This window comes from Leiobunum rupestre, chromosome 9 (assembly GCF_980474605.1).
Source record: "Leiobunum rupestre chromosome 9, qqLeiRupe1.1.hap1, whole genome shotgun sequence".
In the NCBI taxonomy this organism is placed as follows: Eukaryota; Metazoa; Arthropoda; class Arachnida; order Opiliones; family Sclerosomatidae; genus Leiobunum; species Leiobunum rupestre.
In genome coordinates, this window is record NC_143392.1 from 8250694 (window position 1) to 8268247 (window position 17554).

The 17554-nt window shown below is 39.0% G+C and overlaps 1 protein-coding gene across 1 annotated transcript; it reads right to left on the reverse strand.

Moving 5' to 3' along the window:
- Positions 1-10393: 10393 nt before the first annotated feature.
- Positions 10394-17149, reverse strand: LOC149926423 (uncharacterized). The gene is made up of 18 exons (XM_090157696.1): positions 16975-17149; positions 16763-16906; positions 16551-16694; positions 16339-16482; positions 16127-16270; positions 15042-15149; positions 14828-14968; positions 14562-14726; positions 14354-14482; positions 13658-13911; positions 13537-13589; positions 13128-13480; positions 12903-13052; positions 12763-12835; positions 12615-12697; positions 12341-12428; positions 11310-11359; positions 10394-10990 (listed from the first exon to the last, which is right to left on the reverse strand). The coding sequence occupies exons 1-17, from the start codon at positions 17147-17149 to the stop codon at positions 11332-11334; spliced, it is 2376 nt and encodes a 791-aa protein (XP_090013822.1). The 3' UTR covers positions 10394-10990; positions 11310-11331.
- Positions 17150-17554: the final 405 nt, after the last annotated feature.

The following is a 17554-nucleotide window of genomic DNA, read 5'->3' on the forward strand; positions in this document are numbered from 1 at the left end:
AAATGTACGTATTGTATTTTAATTGGTTGAATCCGATACTGAACGAATTCGGGTTTTCCTTTTTTCTGTTCTTGCGTTCAATTAATTGAATACAATCAAGTAACCCATTTACTTGTAGTGTGAACGGGGCTTCAGACCAAAAAGTTAGTAAATACTAAAAAGCATATCTTGTGAAATTGGCCTTTTATAAAATAGTCAAAACGTCACCACCTAAAATAAGGGCTTTCAAATTATACATCCAGGGTTAAACGGCGAAGGATGCGGGAAAACTCCGCGGGACCCAGGGCGTAGGGGGAAAGGGAAATTCTTCGTAGAAACTTTCAAAATAGAGTTAGAACTCGCGATTACATGATAAGTATGGTGTTTTCTCTCGTGGATACCGTTCTGCACATTGGGGCGTTTATACGACTGTAGACTCTCGGCGCAGTGTCATTTTGACCTCCAACACTCCAACCTCCAATTGAACCCCACCCCTCCCTCGAGACATCCAAACCTTATCATTTTTATGCTGAATTGCCCAATCGGTCCAATTTCGATCCTTCGTAGGATCGGTGCCCAAGTCGCGCGTATTGACCCTAGACGGAGCACCATGATGTTTTCTTTCGTAAGACTATCTCATGAACTATGGTAGCCACGATTTTTACTCTTGTATTTATGTCAGTGCTACATAATATCGTAAAAATACGATGACCAGAATGTTTAGTCTCGTAAACCACGATCACTTTGAGGGTTCTATCGTAAACCACGATGACCTTGAGGGTTCTATCGTAAACACACGATGACCTTGAGGGTTCTATCGTAAACCACGATGACCTTGAGGATTCTATCGTAAACCACGATGACCTTGAGGGTTCTATCGTAAGCACACGATGACCTTGAGGGTTCTATCGTAAACACACGATGACCTTGAGGGTTCTATCGTAAACCACGATGACCTTGAGGGTTCTATCATAAACCACGATGATCTTCAGCGTTTCTATCGTAATCCACGGTAACCACGACACAGGGGCGTAGAGGCGTTCTAGAAGTTGGTGGGGGCAAAGAGAAACGAAAATGGGTCTCAAAATGGTTTGGAATTTTTAAAGGAGTGTTGCTTCTCCGAATGCATGTGTACTTTTTACTACTATGTAAATTGATGGGAAAAGACTGAAATTTAAAATCAGTTGTGGTTCTATAAGCTTAATATTAGTTTAAAATGAGCATTTGAGCCTATTGCAGATTTCAACCAACCAAAAAGTTGGAGGGGGCAATATCATTAGTTGCCCCTCCCAGCAAAATTCTAGGGAGGGGCATTGCCCCCCCCCCTTGGTTCCTACGCCCCTGCCACGACATACTATCACGTGTAATTCTCCTAAATGATAATGACAACGATATTTTATGTTTTAAATCACGATGACCACAATATTTTATTTTATAAACCTAATGACAACGATCTTTCCTTTCGTTATCCATAATAACCAAATAGTTTTCTAGCGTAAACACTGATATACACGACATTTATTTCTTAAACCACAGTTACCATAGTGATTTATCTCGTAACCCGCAATTATCATGTTTTCTCGTGTGACCGAGATTATTATATCTCGTAAGCCCCAATGAACAAAATGTATTCTATCGTAAACTATGATGACCACGATATTTTCCGTCGTAAATCATGAAGAACACGATGCTTTCTCTCGTAAACCATAAAGAAGACGATGTTTTTCCAGAAACATCACAGGCAAAAAATCTCAAAGGTCGCGATGTTTTCGCTTGAAGAGCAAACAGGGACGCATCTCAAACGTAAAAAGAATAAATTGATATAAACACCGCTCTAAAGACTCTCCGAATTCCTCAGTTATAATTTGGACCCGGGAAGCACTGCCATATCGCCATGCCAAAACAACCCTCGGTGGCTAAACTATAGCGATATCTCACGTTCAGGACTAATGCAGAGTATAGTAGATTGTATGTCACCGACACGTGAATCATTGACTATTCGGCAAGGAACAAATTCAGTCTACGCTCCGCTAATTATTCAAATCCATTCAATGTATCCAATTATTCGGATACATTTATCCGTAATCCTACGGATTGGATTTTTTCTCAAACTGCATTATATTAATTGTGGGATCGGACGGTTCGGATTAAATTTCTTACGGTTTGAACGCTTACGGATTATATCCGAAGAAAAAGGGCCGCGGACGGATAGGATCCGAAGTGTACGGATCACGGACGGATTGGGTTTTGAAAATCTAAATCCGTTTAGGATCAGATTAATCCAAGCAAAATCCAATCCGTAAAATTTTAAGATGTTAAAATCCACAACCAACCATTTTGTCCACTGCTACGGATTACTTAACCGTAACCGTACGGATTGGACGGATCGGATTTTTCACGGAGTATCCGCAATCCGTTCAGGCTCTGCTCTCCGCCTTTCTACGCTCGCCAAAGGTTTACCACTTTATATGGTCGATGATCGATTTCATGATTTGATAGGGGCAATTGTACCATTCGCCCCAATTAATTAAGATGACTCGCTCGCGTCGCGTCGTTGAGCATCGGAATTCTCCAAAAGTGGCGACCTCTGACCCGAAGGGTTAAGAGCGGGGTAAAGTTACCCGTGACGCTTACTATTGCACCACAGTGCGTCCGCAAATATTTCTTAGCGGGTTTTCTTCTCCAGCCAATTAGGTTGGAGACCGGTAAGCGTCATCCGAGGGGCCCACTATACAGGGCCGTCTTTACATATTGTGAGGCTCTGGCACTTATTATTTTGGGGGCCCCCTATGCGACGAAATAGCAAGTATGGGCTGTAGCCGAGTACTCTTCAAGGTAGGGCAGGGCGAGTAGAAATTTATCATTTAGTTTTGGTATCATGTACGGCCACAGGGTGGGAGAAATTGCCCCCCCCCCTTCAGTGAGCTATTCCCCCCTGCCTTTCTTGAGTCTAAGTTTTTCCCGTAGTTATTTTCGATTAATTGTCGAAGACTAGGCTAATACCCAAAAACGAACCGCGGCCCGTCCGCACCAACGTCTTACTTGAACTGTCGTTCTTCGTTTTGGGGAATACACTGAAGTAGAGTAATTACTTCAAATGTGTCTTATATCACTTACGGAAAGCTCGTTCATTATCATTTATCAAACCGTTCTGTGTTACCGCCGAGCGAGTGAAGCGAGTGAGGTCGCTATATCATGTTGGCCATGTTGGCCATTGGTCAAAAACCAAATATTTTGGATTTTGGAAATCATTTTTCAAATTTGTTTTCGAAAATGACCGGAAGTATTCGAACAAATACCGCCCTGTTTGAAAATTTTAACTAAAGATAACTTTTTATCATGTACCAAATATCAACGTTTTAGCTTGAGGAGTAAATTTCCATCGACTATGAAAGCGTGGTAATTAACAGATGGCAAATAACATGATATAAAATGGGAAAAGTTGTTAAATATTAGGAAATAACACAACAGCATAAAATGGGAAGAGATAACGTGATGGAATAGCTTTAACATCTCGGCTCCATCAATCGTGGGATGATGTAAAAACAATTCCTCGGTGACTTTCTCCCCTCCAACTTTCTAAACGTGCTACTAGCATTGCTGATATAATTTTCTTACGTCTTTTCCATTGGCTTATGCTCTGGGTTAATAAACAAAATATTATATTTCCTATCACCCAATGCAATCTTTTGCTGATATTCTGTTTCGCCAATGACAACCTAAATCATTATGTTGCTAAAAACTGACACCGGTCCCAGAATAACTTAGTCTTTGTAAGTTCCTGGTAACAACGCGCGGGAAATCGTTGCTGTTAGCCATTTTCAACTTTTGATGAAAGAGCCCAGACCCTTTGAAAATTAAAACACTTTCACAAGTATCAGAAGAAAATTAACTTCTGCGAATATAAATAACGCTTACTTTGGAAAAATAATGATGTATTATTGAATCGGAAATAAAATAATCATAATTATAAACACTCGCTTCATTCTTTAAAGGGAATATAACCTCTGGTATTTTGGTCGCCCTCCAACGGTTTCGCTGTTGACCGCTTCCTCCTATGGCTTTAGAGGCATCGGCGCTGCTTAGTGGTTGACTTGAGAGGAAATCCTTAAATTAGCGGGGTCTCCCATACAGATCGCGTTGGAGTTTATATTCCCCTTAGAGTATTTCTTTTTGAATTTGAAACTTCAATGCGTTTACGATAGTTACTATCGCCATCAAACTAACCTGGCATTTACCGGCGAAGAGTTTAGGTAGGGAAGAGTCTCCCCTTCCAAAACTTTCGATTACACAATCGCTGTCACATACTTTCCTTCGCATAAATCGTTCAGTGTAATACTTCTTCGTACTTTGCGATTTATGCTATAAGTAATATCGTGAGCTAAGGAAATTTCACACAAAACAAAGGCAAAGATACAGGAGCTAAATGTTTTCTGTTAGGATACAGTATATTTTCTTTTTGCCATAATTATTTCATACACATTCCTTAAAGAGATAAACAGTTCAAGATAATGCGTCATGAAACAACTTAACGCCTTCTCTCAAACACTGCAAAAGTTTCAGGGCTTACAGGCGAAATTTTTATGGGAATGCCAAATAATTTTGTAAATTTTACAAAATCAAATAGTAAAAATGTTTAAATAAAATACTCGGTTTTCTGAAATTCATTGTTTGGTATTTCAGAAAATTAATAACAACACTTCGATCCGCCGGTGGGAATTGTAAACCCGAAATTTAACGTCATAATTTAGTTGTATCAAATAGTGGCAATATCTTATACGGACAAGGTCGTGTGACGTCAACTTTGCACTCTAAACATAGTCACCCTAAAAATTTGGCTGTGTCCGGAAAACTGTTGGTGAGGGACAAAGCCGGTCTTAGGGCGAGGTGACCGCCTAGGGTCCCGCGGTAAGCGCTGCCTTCAGGGGCCCTAAGACAATTCAATGATTCGAATTTGATTCCGGGTAAGCTTTTATGATTCGGACTCGATTCCAGATTCGAAGATCATTCTTTGATTCCGAAAAAAATTAAGATTATCGGTCAGATTCCTGTGACTTGGAATATTGGAATCAGGTGTAGCAATTTTATGAATTTGTTCACCGAGCGAGCAAACCCTATTTGTTTAGAACATTTCCTCGGCAAATTTGTTATTGGGGGGAAAGGGGCCCCACACGCCCTAACGCCGGCCCTGGTAAGAGCAAACAATTTATCGAAGGTAGAAATCAGCTCCGACTAAATATGCTCGCCAATTGCAATAAAATGTCTCAGTGAAATAAAAAAAAGTAAAACCTTTCCTTCGCTTAGCCATTATTGCAAATATTAAATTTTAATGTTGAATGGTTTTGTTTTGAGCCCGAGGGGGCCCTTTTCGAACTCGGGGCCCTGGGCCCTGGCCCAACGGGCCCAATGGGAAAGACGGCACTGCCACTATATAAGGGTCGTCGGGACACTGGACTCACTCTCTTTGGTTACGGTGTGCGACCTAACCAGTCGAACCTTTTACTATTCTCTCTTCTAGTAGTTGCCATGCTTTGTTATCTATGGTAAATATATAATATTATAAATAAAAGAGTATTTTACAGTTCGACTCTTGGTTTAAACAAAAGCCGACAATTTCCAGGCTTCACAATATTGACATTAATTAATACACAATAGACTTCCATTATCTATGGTATAATGCGCAAAGGTTCATTTAAAATAAATGAAACTTATTGTACCAAATTTAGCGTATTGCTCGCAATTCCAGTGACATTTATGTCATAAGCTTAGATTTACTTTTTTACTAGATAAATCCGTTGATTTTCGTTTTGGTTTCTTTAATTACTTTTGTATCCATACTGCTATCGTCGCGAGAGCTATTGTCTCCTGCTTAAAAATAATACTAAAGGTCACCAACAGATGGTGTCTAAAGACTACGGCCTGCGGAAAGGTCAAGCACTTAGTACTAAAATGCTAAAAGAGCTCGCGCCAGGCTTGGAAATAAGCGGTGTTCACTGGGTCAAAGACCGGTTTATTAATTGCTCGGACCAGTTTTTTTATTCAAAAGCTAGGGGTTCATTGGTCCAGTGTCCAGTTTATTAATTCAAAATTATCTTCAGTATTATCATGGATTAAATAACCTGACAGGTATAATTCTCTCTAATAAATTTTACTATACTACGAGTTGAAGATGTTTGTTTCAAACGAGGCTGCCGTCCCCTCCATTTTACCCCCTTTACCGATACAAATCCGGAACAAGATTTCTTGACATGTCGCCATCTCGCGGCGGCTTTTGGCGAATTTAATATTTTTCCAACGGTTTGTTTTAATACATTTGAGATTGAAATATTCAACCGTAGTGGCTCTGGAGCTTCCTGGTTAAATGTGGGAAATAAATAAGTACTGTAAGCGACCTTTTTCATGTGGTTTTTAAGCCATTTATGTAATCACCTAATTTTTCGTTAAATTGTTGATAGGCTTTCAAACTGTAAACAGGTTTTCCATAGGTAGGCCTTGGCCTACAAAAATAATAATTTCATCAATCGCGATTGAACCCTTTTGCAATTTTTCCCCCGTGTATCGGTAAAATCGAGACTTCCGGTCGTTGACAATTCTGGCCACCAGGGTACGTCTGGAGCAAATATTGTACCCCAGAGAACTATCCCTGCAAGGTTATTTAATCCATGGTATTATTAACCAACTGGTCTACGTGACCACTTAAATAATTCAAGAGTTGGGAGTCACTGGCCAAATAGACCAGTTTAGAAAAAAACCTTATTTCCAAGCCTGGCTAGCGCTCTTGATCACGTGCCTTCCTCGGTGTCTGCTAGGTGTCAATTCCGTATTTTATGTTAGGCTTAGACGCTCCGAAATTTATCTAGACCTTTATATACATTTCTTATATCTATGGGTGTAATTGACCTGTAAGTGTCATAGAGATAAATTAGATTGCAGCTGGTAGTGTAAATTGTAATTTCTCCAATCCAATGTGATGAAAGATTATAAATAAAAATAACCATGTAATGTAATTTAAATTTTTTAATTGAATTTAATGAAATTTCATTAATGTTAATTTTATTTTGTAACCTGCTCCTTGAAGGATTTTACTGGTTTATTTTTTTGTATTTTTTTCCTGGTTTCAATGAATTAATAAATTGTAATTAATATTATTAAAATATTGCACTAGATTTAACCAAGAATTGATCTATTTATATATATTTATATATTCACGTCGCTAATCCTTAAACATCACAACAAAAAATATAATTAGCTTTTAAGACTACTTTCGTTAAGTACCCATTTGGAAATCAGTCTTAAGATTTAACTGGATATCCTAAATAAAGCCCTTTCCTTTCAATTTTCTTCAATTTCTCTTTATTAATTTACCTTCATATTCCATTTACATAATTTCCACTTTCTAATTAAAATAACTAAAGAAAATTCCTCAAATACAGTAGCGTTTAAAAGCCTCTACGACCATAAGGTTCTCCTTTTAGATAGTGTTACCTTTGGTGGTACTATATTGTAAATTCCTTCAGTGGATTTCCTAATACGTTAAAGTAGCTTAGTAGTATTATGAGCGAACAGGATGTACGAGCAGACTTGGAAATAGTGATATTTCCCCTGACCCCCCTTAAGTTTATTTTTATTGAGAGCCACTGGCCCAAGCGGGGGGGGGGGATTGGGGGAAAAAATTAGGTAGGGAAAATAGTAAAATAAAAATTGGTTACGTTACTTACATAACATTTATTAACTTTAAAACAAGCAAGTATATTATAATATCAGTATATCACACATAATCATTTGTAACATAGAGATAGAAAAGAAATAAAGGGAAGATTAACGCGTTAAGGCACCCCTGTTTTTGACTGGGAAAATTCATCCCCCCCTCGCGCATGTATGAAAGTGGAGATGGGCAGAATTTGCAATGCCATCTATCCTTCCTTTGTTTCATCAAATGACAGTTGATTTTCAAAAAGGCATAATTTATTTCATTTCACCGCGCATCGAAGGCGCCACGTAATCTGCCCATCTGATGGCTTCCTACATTGGCGAAAAGGGGGTCGGCACTCGCCGTCAACTTCGCCAGATACAATAGTGCCTCTATTTCTTTTCTATCTCTATGATTTGTAACGCTAGATCCCGCTCTCGTATTGGGTAGGAAAACAGTTTCAAAAACGGCGTACAAATCATGTTCCAGAAATTTCCGTAAAATGTTTAATAAATATTTTTTAATTAAATTGAGAGCCTCGGTGGCCCGCAACCCCCGTTCGAATGATTTACTTTAAGAGCCCACTGATTTTTATTAAGAGCCATTGGCCCCAAGACTCCCGCTAATTCCAAGTCTGTGTACGAGAGTGCCATGGGACGATGTGAGAGACAAACATAACGATGTCCGAGAGAGCGCTAGACGATGTACCAGAGAACGCTAGACAGTGTCGGAGAGAGTGACGGGCGATGTACGAGAGCGAACACTAGACGATGTGTTCGTAATATAAGAGAGAGAGAGTGCTAACGATGTCCGAGAGAAAGTTATTTTCGTAAAATAAGATAGAGAGAAAGCAAACACGAGTTTTGACTTGCCAAAGTTAACGGATAAATTTGCGGTTAGTGCGGTTTGGTTGTTTTTTTCGTTAACGCCCAACGACGTTTATGCGTAATGTGTGAATGTTGAGCTCGTGTTACGGCGGTTGTGGGTGTTAAGTGTGTTGCGTTTGCCTTTTGTATGAATGGGCGTTTTCTCTCTAACTTCTACTTAATGACTTTAGGGACGGACTGAGTGCTGAAGGTTACGATAAACGTCTAATCGTCCAAATGGCAGGGCTTCCACCAATTGGTTACGGTATTCGTCTTAGTATCAATTTGCGAACGCATCGGGCGGGATTCGACCAGAGACCTCCTGCATGACAGAAGAGTGTTCTACCACAGAACCACCGATAAAGGTTACGCTTCATTGAAAATTACAAACTCAGCTTCGCGGAAGAGTATATTAATAGTTTTTAAAGTCTACATTTTTTACGTATGAAATTTTAAAGGTCAAATCTTGTTTTAGCGCAGTCAGCAGAGATTAGATGGTTAAAGGCTAGAACCACTTATTTAGTTTTTGGAATTTATTTACGGGTTTTCTTATGGACTTAGATATAGTCGTTTATTGATATACGAGCTGTCGTCTAGTCAAGTGGCTTTCTGTGCTTTGAGAATGGTAAGGTTTTCGCTTCTTGTTAATACATTTTCTATTGGTGTGGATATTTGGATATCTACGATTCCTAATGCAGTCATTGATTTCCTGGGTAAGCGAGTCATTATATGATATTGGAAATTGGACGGTTTTGGTCTTTTTCATGCGTGATGTGTCACAACGTCAACGGGAAAGTTACGTGTCGTTCACTACCAGATGTCGGATATAGCTATTCTACGGTATCTTCATCAAGGGCGAGTGTTGAAGTAAAATGAGCGATAAGGATGCGGTAAGTATTTCGTAAGCGAGAAAAAATCAAATACCCTCTGTAGATATTCCTTTTATTAAATTTGGTTCGTATTATATTTAACTGATAAACGTGTGCTGTAAATAGGGTTAAATTCAATTGTGCATTGTTTTACTACGTCTATCTAACTGTTGTAACTACTTAATTTATAATATTCTGAATAAATTAAACTCAGTTGTTTCGTCTTAAATATTTTAATTACAATAAACATTTTATACCGGGCGGAATCGAACTAGAATTACATTTTTAGTAAAAACACTGAATTGCGGAGATATTTTGTTAAGGGCCATTTCCAGAAGTTAATACCACCAAGGACCAACTCTTCCGCGGATAGGTATATTTTGGCTGGCTAACTTGTTAATTTTATCTCGATGTACCTTACTCTCATTTAAGTCTTATGGCCGAATACACTTTGTATGTCTCTTGACGAATTTTCAAAAATGAGTATACCATATGTTGTAGGTTTATATATATTTTTTAATATAACATAATTAAATAGAGTTATTTGACTATGATTGGTATCAAGTGTATTAACTTGTGGGTAATATGTACTGTTTTAATACACTCAAAATAAAAACTCAATTCAAAATATATACATCACACGGAAATGTACGTATTTTAAGACCCTTTTCTTAAATTTATGCCTTGAAACTGTAACAGTAAACAGAAAACATATAAAGGAAACTTAAAAACGACTTGAGGTTTTATTCTCTTTAAGGTTTTTTTTTGTTTTTTTACGTTAACAATTTAGGCGGGAAATCACTAACCAGCGCCAAAAATATCTGAAGCCATAGGATGGAGTGGGAAATGGTCGAAGTGTTGGTGTTCCACACCAAAAATCCTGAGGTTATGTTCCCTTTAAAAGGAAATTATTAACTTAAAATGACAGTTTTATACTCGTGTTTTTATGTGTGTGCTGTTATATTTGTTGAAAATAAACTATCAAGGTCAACTTTTGAAATATAATATTTAGTAAACTTGGTGCAGCAAAAAGAACAGTCATTTTCAAAAATATCGGAAGTGAAATAAATATAATTAATATAAAAATGGTAATTTGTATTTACTACGCTTCATATCATTTCAAAGGGAATAAAAATGATTGGTGTTAACTTCCGGTGTTGATTACGAGCTTCAGGTTTGTCTTACTGCAACGTACACACATTCTACCTTTCGTGTAAGTAGAACCAGATCGAGTTACGTGTAATTTCGTCATCGAGGTTCACGAAGCTCAATAGTTATTAAATGGCATCTAGTTAAGTTATGGGTCATAATGTTCATCCAATTTGGAGCTAGTTTGGCAGTAAACGAAGATCTGTACACATTGGAAATGTATTGAGCAAGTCCATTTAATCTTTCTTAAAAAAGGTTAGGGTTTATTGCGTCATATATTAAGTTACAATTTTAATTACGCATTTGGAATCTGAAATCATTGAAAATAATAATATAATCCTTAAAAGTACTTCGTACAGAGTACATGATACGTAATGGCGTTTGGTGTTAGAGGTTTACCGCAGACTCGCTGCGTTGTCGTATCCTCTGTTACCGGACTGCGCAGACGCCGGAAGTAAACAAAGAAGATTAAGTTTAAAATGAATTAAATCTATTATTATCAAGAATGCATTCCAAAAATATGCGATTATAGCATTCCCATCTGTGCCTTTGTCGTCTACTTAATTAGTAGCGAAATTTTGCCTACTTTAAAATCACAGACCCAAACATAGATGGCGATCGTCTGCGTGAAGGAACGTCACGAAAAATAGCAAGTAGACGAACTTTTGCTACAAATTACGCTAGCACAGACTTTCTCTTTTGCCTTATTCTTAGGCACCCGAATGCAATCTTGATATTATTATCTTAAGTAATTACCCAATCGTCCAAAGGCTGGTTTTTACGTTGTTGCTTGTTGACTTCTCAATCTGCGAGAGTAACGCATAAGGGTAGTAACTTTAGTAAGAGACGTATCATATAGTAAGGTGAGTGTGAGACAGGGGCGTCGCCAAGGTGTTTTAGGGTGCTCTTGGGAAAAAGAGTTAAAAGTGTCTACTCGTCAGAATAGACTGAATAGATTCTTTTACGCGCGTATTTCATGGGAGTCGTCATTACCGTGCTACACGCGAGAGAACGGGTTTTGGGGGAAAGAACTTTCCACGGTAGAGCTACGTGCAGTACGTCTATGGCAGCTGCCTGTGGAGCAAATCGTGGGAGGGTCCTTGATGGGGGGAAAGACGCGCGTAAAAGAGAGTATAGCTTTGGCTATGATTGTGGATGAATATTCCTCAAATACCACATCTATCGTTATGCAACAAGAATTTTTTTTAAATATTGTTGTATCAGGTACATTACAGATAGTTAAATTCTAAGTGAAAACACGGAACCACTGCTTCTGAGTTGATTTTTAAAGTTATCTCCCTTCTGGTTTCGAACCTTTTGGTTTCTTCTTTCCATAAAAAATTTCGGAGTTTAACGGTAATAGTATGTATTCTCGTTTGGCTTGTATCACCCTCCTACGCAATTTAGCCGGGTCACCAGTAATTGGCTTCACAAACCAGTAGTTTCCTTGGGAATTAGCTTAGCTGATTATTATGTTTATTATTATGGTTCTTCACAGCATGTTTTCAAAAATATTAAAATAAAACGTTTCAGTTTTTAAGGCTTACAAAAGTATTATATTTTAATGTTGCGAATGCCGTGGTGAAAGTAACGTCTTTATAGGCCCGTTTAGCACCTTCTCTAAACCCATATCTAAAACCAATTGGTGCATCACCCCCTCGAGTTGGGGTCTTTGCTTAAAATCGTACCTTTGTTTTGGAACACACTACTTTCACCCGGGCTTATGGCGTAGCCCTCCGAAAGCCTAGTGATACCACAAACGTGATGCATAATTTTTTCTCACTTACTTCCTTATGCTAACCGCTGATACGATGATTGTAAGTATTAGAACAGCTCCCAAAACAGCACCAACAATGATCACGTTGCTTTCAGCCTCTGTAAAATATCGCGCAATATTTTAGAACGTAAATATGGTATGTTATGTATTTGATGGAAAGAATCGCGCCACTTATGTAAAGAAGAAAGTCAGTTTCCTTGGACTGTAACAACTTTCAACGAGTTACATTTGGGACCGAAATGAGGCAAAAGTAGCTGACCGCAAATGATCAATGATAAACGTACTGTCTAATTCTTGTTTGAACGCTCCCGTTTCTGCCTCACCAATTTTCTGAGAACATTCCGTTCCCATATATCCATCTTTACAACTAAGCATTTTCGATAAACGGTTTGATTAAAACGAGGCTTACAGGACGAATATTATATTATTTACCCGCAGTAATGACTATTTCCAACGGGTTTGCATTCTTGATTTAATCCTTTACAATAATCCTGTTGGCAGCTGTCTGTTTCAGCGGTTAAATGAATTAGATGCGCAGATGGGGGTTCATTAATAAAGCTGATAATACTTACCGACACATTGCTTATAATCTGTTTTATCATCCTTCTGGGGATTCTTGAATAGGTCATTGCATTTGCAGGAGAACATGCCTTTGTCCGGTTCTAAATTCAGGCATTCACCGTTCGGACACCTGGTGTTATCCTCCTTGCATTCGTCTTTATCTGGTGGTAACAGTGAGGTTAAGGCAACTTGAATCCAATAATGATATTCTAAATTTGACGACGATTGGCGCTTACCCTGGCAGACCTCGGATGTAAAAGCGAAGTTTTCGTAGGAAGCTCCCGGAACCACTTCGTATCCCTCAGCTGTGCACAAACATTGGTAAGGCATGGTTCCGGTTTTCTGTTCATTACTACACTGTTGTCCTTTTCTGACGCAAGGGCTGTCTCCGAAAGCACACATATCTTCGGTCTTATTGGTGCTCGTTATTGTAGATTTGAAAGCCTCTTTTTGGTCTGTGAGTAACTCTAAATCCCCGATTTTACACTTCTTAGGGTTGTCTTGTATTGGTTTGCATTCCAACCCCTCAAAGACTTCTGGTCCGACGGGCACGTTGAAAACCGCTTCTACCTCCACTAGTGGGGCTTTCCTGTAAGTAATCGATACGCCATTACGCGGGTCAATCAAATGGGCAACGACACTTACTCGTCTCCTAGTATCTTGACGTCCGCCAACTTCTCCTTAGCCACTGTTTTCAACTAATCCCGAAATGGGGGATGCTGATATAGAACCTATTTTCGCAAAAGTAGAGTTGAACTCGACTTACCGCGCCGAATATTTTTTCGGCTAACTCTGTTCGGAGGGGGGTCGCATCAGCTTTGCTGGTGTAAAGAGCAACTTCGTTACCATATTCTGGATTTGGTTTATCATTTTCTTTTGGTTCTTCAGTGTCTGGAATAACCGGTTTTTCCAAAGGCGGGGCCAATGTTATTGAGTTGCCATCTGTTTTAACAGACGGGGTGGTGGTTGACTGTATCACTTCATTAATTCCTGGTAACTCATAGACGTAAATTTCCGCACCTGTAAATCAATACAGAAAACTTCTAGCTAGAACTCCATGGTTAGTTTTCAGATATGAAGCTGCTTCGTCTACATATACATATATTTTCTATGATACGGCTCTTCTAAGTAATTGTGATCTAATTGACAAAACTTATTTGTTTACTATAATGTAGATACGTCATGTTATACCAAAGTATCTTTTTGTTAACGTCGATTATGAATTTTTAAATGATTTAACATAACTTATTATAGGTTTTTATACCAAGTTCAGTGGAAAATTCAGAAAAAAAAACTCAAGGGGAGGGGGTGGTAAAAGAGATCTGGAGCTATGGGGGTAATAACAAATCATCAAGTCACATGTAAAGCTTAAGCCCCCCCCATATGTATCCGCTACTGACCAAACTCGTGAGTTTTTTTGAGATTGAGATCCGTGTTTCGGATATTAATAAAATTGGCTTACCGGCTACACACTTTTCTGGTCCCATGTAGTATCCATTAGGACAAATGCAGACAGGTGTTTCATCATTCATCGCGCATCTGTTCGCTAGCCGCTTGGAGCAATCATTCTTTAAAGCCAAAACGCACCGTCCTGATTTCAAAAATAATTAATAACCAGGTTAAGTTGATCTTCCATTTGGTCCTTTAAAGCGCGTAAAATGATCATTTACCAACGCATATTCCGTCATCGTCTTGTTCTAAGTTATGTTTGCATCCGTCGCATTCGTATACGGAACTGTTCCCAGGTTTAACTACGCAATGTTTGTTTTCCAGGTCGCATACGGCATCTCCAACTTCGGCCTCGTGTCCTATTTTCTCCTTGCAAGCGTTCTTCACTGCAAAATTGAAAGGACAACCAAGAGACGGGTAAGCGAATTTTTCGTTTAAAAATGTTGTTGGAAGAAATTAAAAAGTATACTATTTGCCTCGGGCTTACACAAGCAATCGGAGGAATCGCTGTTAGGTTTGAAGAGGCCCTCGCATAAGCACGTGTATCCATTTTCACCACCTGTTACATGGCATTGATCGCACGTTTCGCTGATTGTCGTATTTATGGAGTTCGCTAAAGTGCATTTATCTGTAACACAAATGTATTCTTTATAAGAAACTTAAACTGAATATAGTTGCCATGAGTGTCCGATTCCTCTTACCAACGCATGATCCATCATCTCCATTTCCGAAATTCTTACTGCAAGTGCAATTTCCCGCTTGACACAAGCCTCCGACTCCGCATTCTACGGAACAATTTGCGTTTCCATCTTTAAGTAAACAAATAATCAATATTGAAATATTCGATTGAAATTTCATGTACAATAGTTGAATTAGGATAGTATCTATATTAAAATTGAACTCTTTTAAAGGTTATTTTTCATAAATCAGTATAAAGAATTACAGAAACGAGAAATAAAGCTTCCGGTTTGAGACGAAAGGTTTAAGCAATTGGTAAAAAACTCAAATTACTTTTAACATAAATTCAACAAAAGGAAAGTAAAGCGATTAACATACTTTTGGATATTTTGCAGGGCACACGACAAAAAAATTCAGAATTCACAAGTGATTATTTATAGTTCGTCGCGACAAGACAAGTCACGGCCTTTCCCTTTACTTTAGAGAGTTATCTCGTTGTTTTGGGCCAGCGCTACTGGGGAAGGCCAAGATGACTCTTCCTCGCTCGCATTGTCCACCTTCGGAATTCTCCGAAAGGGACGACCTCTGACCCGAAGGGTTAAGAGCGGGGTAAAGTTACCGGTGACGCTTACTATTGTACCAGCAGTGAATCCGCAAAGACTTCTTGGCGGGCTTTCTTCTCCAGCCAATTAGGTTGGAGACCGGTAGCGTAATCCGAGGGGCCCACTATATAAGGGACGCCGAGACACTAGACAAATCCTCTTTGCTTCCGGAGAGCTACCTAACCAGTCAAATCTTTTACTATTCTCTTTTCTAGAGATATTTATTATTTGCAATGCCTTGTAACGTTTGGTAAATATATATATTATTATAAATAAAAGATAATTTTACAGTTCGACTCTCGTACATAGTTTACCTAAAAGCCGACCATTACCAGGCCTCACACGACGGAAAAAATTAGAAATCCAAACTAAAGAAAGCCAAACCGAGTATATGGAAAATTCCTATAGATCGCAGAAACACATCTGCCAAAGCTCAACATTTTTGGTATTTCGAGCGTAACTGAAAAAAAACTATAGAGCTACGTCCAATCAAGAGTGAGTCAAACCTTGACATTGATGGACTGTCCATGGATCCACCGGTTTTCCATTCTCACATTCGCATACGAATTTGGTCGGATCTGTCGCGTGATCTTTGCACGTCCCATTTTTCGCCAGACAGGCGTCAATGTTTGATTTGGCGTCGCATATTTCTAAAATATGTGGTATCGTGTCAATGTCCATTCGTTGTCACAATACCTGATTTATCTCTCGCACTTACTTGGACATTTTGCGGAAGTAGATGGATCCAACGGTTTTCCAATCTTACATTCGCATACGAATTTGGTCGGATCTGTCGCGTGTTCTTTGCACGTTCCATTTTTCGCCAGACAGGCGTCAATGTTTGATTTGACTTCGCATATTTCTAAAATATGTGGTATCGTGTCAATGTCCATTCGTTGTCACAATACCTGATTTATCTCTCGCACTTACTTGGACATTTTGCGGAAGTAGATGGATCCAACGGTTTTCCAATCTTACATTCGCATACGAATTTGGTCGGATCTGTCGCGTGTTCTTTGCACGTTCCATTTTTCGCTAGACAGGCGTCAATGTTTGATTTGGCTTCGCATATTTCTAAAATATGTGGTATCGTGTCAATGTCCATTCGTTGTCACAATACCTGATTTATCTCTCGCACTTACTTGGACATTTTGCGGAAGTAGACGGATCCAACGGTTTTCCATTCTCACATTCGCATAGGAATTTGGTCGGATCTGTCGCGTGTTCTTTGCACGTCCCATTTTTCGCCAGACAGGCGTCAATGTTTGATTTGACTTCGCATATTTCTAAAATATAAGGTATCGTGTCAATGTCCATTCGTTGTCACAATACCTGATTTATCTCTCGCACTTACTTGGACATTTTGCGGAAGTAGATGGAACCAACGGTTTTCCAATCTTACATTCACATACGAATTTGGTCGGATCTGTCGCGTGTTCTTTGCACGTTCCATTTTTCACCAGACAGGCGTCAATGTTTGATTTGGCGTCGCATATTTCTAAAATATGTGGTATCGTGTCAATGTCCATTCGTTGTCACAATACCTGATTTATCTCTCGCACTTACTTGGACATTTTGCGGAAGTAGACGGATCCAACGGTTTTCCAATCTTACATTCGCATACGAATTTGGTCGGATCTGTCGCGTGTTCTTTGCACGTTCCATTTTTCACCAGACAGGCGTCAATGTTTGATTTGGCGTCGCATATTTCTAAAATATGTGGTATCGTGTCAATGTCCATTCGTTGTCACAATACCTGATTTATCTCTCGCACTTACTTGGACATTTTGCGGAAGTAGACGGATCCAACGGTTTTCCAATCTTACATTCGCATACGAATTTGGTCGGATCTGTCGCGTGTTCTTTGCACGTTCCATTTTTCGCTAGACAGGCGTCAATGTTTGATTTGGCTTCGCATATTTCTAAAATATGTG

Coding starts and splice junctions, on each gene's coding strand:
- LOC149926423 (XM_090157696.1), bottom strand. CDS start 17,149: ATGGACATTGACACGATACCACATATTTTAGAAATATGCGACGCCAAA. Junction 16,695..16,762: donor TACTTCCGCAAAATGTCCAA/GTAAGTGCGAGA, acceptor CACATATTTTAG/AAATATGCGAAGCCAAATCA. Junction 16,483..16,550: donor TACTTCCGCAAAATGTCCAA/GTAAGTGCGAGA, acceptor CACATATTTTAG/AAATATGCGAAGTCAAATCA.